Raw genomic sequence first — 2,500 nt, forward strand, 5'->3', positions numbered from 1 at the left:
AAGGCATTTGATAAGGTACCACATAAGAAACTAATAAGGAAAATAGAGTCAATAGTGGCATCAGAGGAAAATTATTGGAATGGGTGACATACTTCCTGACTGGAAGGAAAATGAGAGTAGTAATTAGAGATAAATTCTCAAATTGAAAAGAAAAGATAAGTGGTGTCCCGCAGGGATCAGTACTGGCCCCGATCATGTTTGCCATATACATAAATGACATGAATGAAGGAGTAGAGTGTTATATGAATTTCTTTGCAGACGATGCAAATATACTAAAGAAGGTAAGAACGGAGGAGGATTGCAACTCATTACAACAAGACTTGGACAAGATCTGGAAATGGACTCAAAAGTGGGAAGTGAAATTCAATATAAAGAAATGTAGTATAATGGAATTTGGAAAAAAGTAAAAACAATATATCGAGAGATTATAAGATTGGTGAAGAAGAGGTCAGAGAATTAAAATCAGAAAAAGACCTTGGAGTGATGAACAGCAAGGATATGACACCGGACAAACATATAAATAAAATAGTCGGAGAAACTTACAATTCATTGAGGTCATACGAGGGACGTTCAATAAGTAATGCCCCTCACCCATTTTCCATAGCAATAGAGCAACGAAACTTGGCACATTCATTAGTCTTTCTCTACATAGGAACCACCCAGAGTTACACATTTCTTTCATCGTTTGATGCAGCTCTGGAGACCGTTTTTGTAGAACACCCCAGTTTGGTCCTCCAACCTCGACGTAACTTCAGAAATCAAGGCTGTATCATCTAGGAAAAGCTTTCCTTTCAAAAACAACTTCATGGCTGGGAAAAGGTGAAAGTCAGAGGGTGCAAGGTCAGGAGAGTAGGAGGGATGGAGGAGAATTTCATAGCCACACGCCCGTGCTTCTGATCTGGCGACATGCGAGTTGTGGACCGGAGTGTTGTCCTGCAGGAGGAGGACACCTTTGCTGATCTTACCCCGCCTTTTGATTTTGATAGTTTCTCTTAATTTCCTCAAAAGTGAAGCATAATAAGCTCCTGTAATTGTGGTACCCTTTGCCAGGAAATCTGTCATCACTACTCCATCCCAAGAATTTTTCTTTCTCCTGTGCTGTTAAGCACACACATATACTGTATATATGTATATATATATATGTTTATATGTATATAAGTTTGTGCATATGTATATATATATATATATATATATATATATGCATATATATTCATAAATGTATGTATGTATGTATGTACGTATGTATGTATGTATGTAATTATGTATGTATGTATGTATGTATGTATGTATGTATGTATGTATGTATGTATGTATGTATGTATGTATGTATGTATGTATGTATGTATGTATGTATGTATGTATGTATGCATGTATGTATGTATATATGTTAGTATACATGAGTTTCTATGTAGGATTTCCAGTAGTGTACTTTCAGCCCAATCAACACATAATCTTATTTCTCCGGTGGTCCGAAGATAATATCGTCTTCTTATTTCATTACGACGCGTGGTCTGACCTGTTAGGGAGAGGCGGCTGGGTCCTTCGGTCCTTTCGAATCATCTTACTCTTCCCATTCCTCTTCCTCTTCCTCCTCTTCTTTCTGCTATTCCTTGCTCGTTCGATGTCATTTATTCAGTGTACATGATGCTTGAAGGTCTTCTGCTGCCACCTCTTATAATCATTATGTTACTTTTTTTTCTCATTGAGCTAGACATTGATTGAATATGTCATCCTATTTTAGATTTTCCTCGAATAAGGTATTGACTACTTAAATCTTAACTAGTCAGTTATAGAGCTCAGTGACGTCCCTATTGACGATAGTAACGCAGTATTCTTTTGTGAATGGAAAGCTATCATCACTTGGTAATAAAAATATCACCTTTCAGTCTTATTATCTGTAGTTTCTACTACCCTACTTAATTTTATTTTTCCGTTTTTATAGGTCCACCTCTCATTCGTAATATTATCCCTGAGGATGGAATGCTGATTATTTTCCAAGTCATTATTATTACTACAACTATCATTATTTTATATACTTTATAAATTCTTCATCTGCTTATTTTCTCTCTCCCTTCTTTCTTTATCTTCCTCTCTCCTTTTCTTCTCATTCCTCCTACTTTTCCTTGCCTTCCTCCTTTATCCTCTTTCTCCTCTTCTGCATTCTTCTTTCTACTCCTCTTCTTTTCGTCTTCATTGTCTCTCATTTGCTTGTGATTTCTGTTCACTTTCTCCTTTTTTAATTCATCTTTTTTTTAAGCTTTGATAATTTATATATATATGTATATATATATATATATATATATATATGTATATATATATATATATATATATATATATATTTATATATATATACTTGTATCTCCTTTTCTTTTTATTCTTTCTCGATTTCGTATTCATTTTCTCCCTTTTCTGTCCTTCTTGATCTTTTTCAACTTCTCTCCCTTCTTCTTTTCTTCCTCTTCTTCCTGGTTTTTGTTCTGTTAGTTTTTCTCTTCCTCTT

General features: G+C 34.8%; 1 protein-coding gene across 1 annotated transcript; it reads right to left on the reverse strand.

The window, feature by feature from the left end:
• Positions 1-678: 678 nt before the first annotated feature.
• Positions 679-1,062, reverse strand: LOC143018318 (histone-lysine N-methyltransferase SETMAR-like). Its single transcript, XM_076173678.1, has one exon. The coding sequence runs from the start codon at positions 1,060-1,062 to the stop codon at positions 679-681; it is 384 nt and encodes a 127-aa protein (XP_076029793.1).
• Positions 1,063-2,500: the final 1,438 nt, after the last annotated feature.

This window comes from Oratosquilla oratoria, chromosome 34 (genome assembly GCF_046742065.1).
Source record: "Oratosquilla oratoria isolate Oo_2021 chromosome 34, ASM4674206v1, whole genome shotgun sequence".
Lineage (NCBI taxonomy): Eukaryota > Metazoa > Arthropoda > Malacostraca > Stomatopoda > Squillidae > Oratosquilla > Oratosquilla oratoria.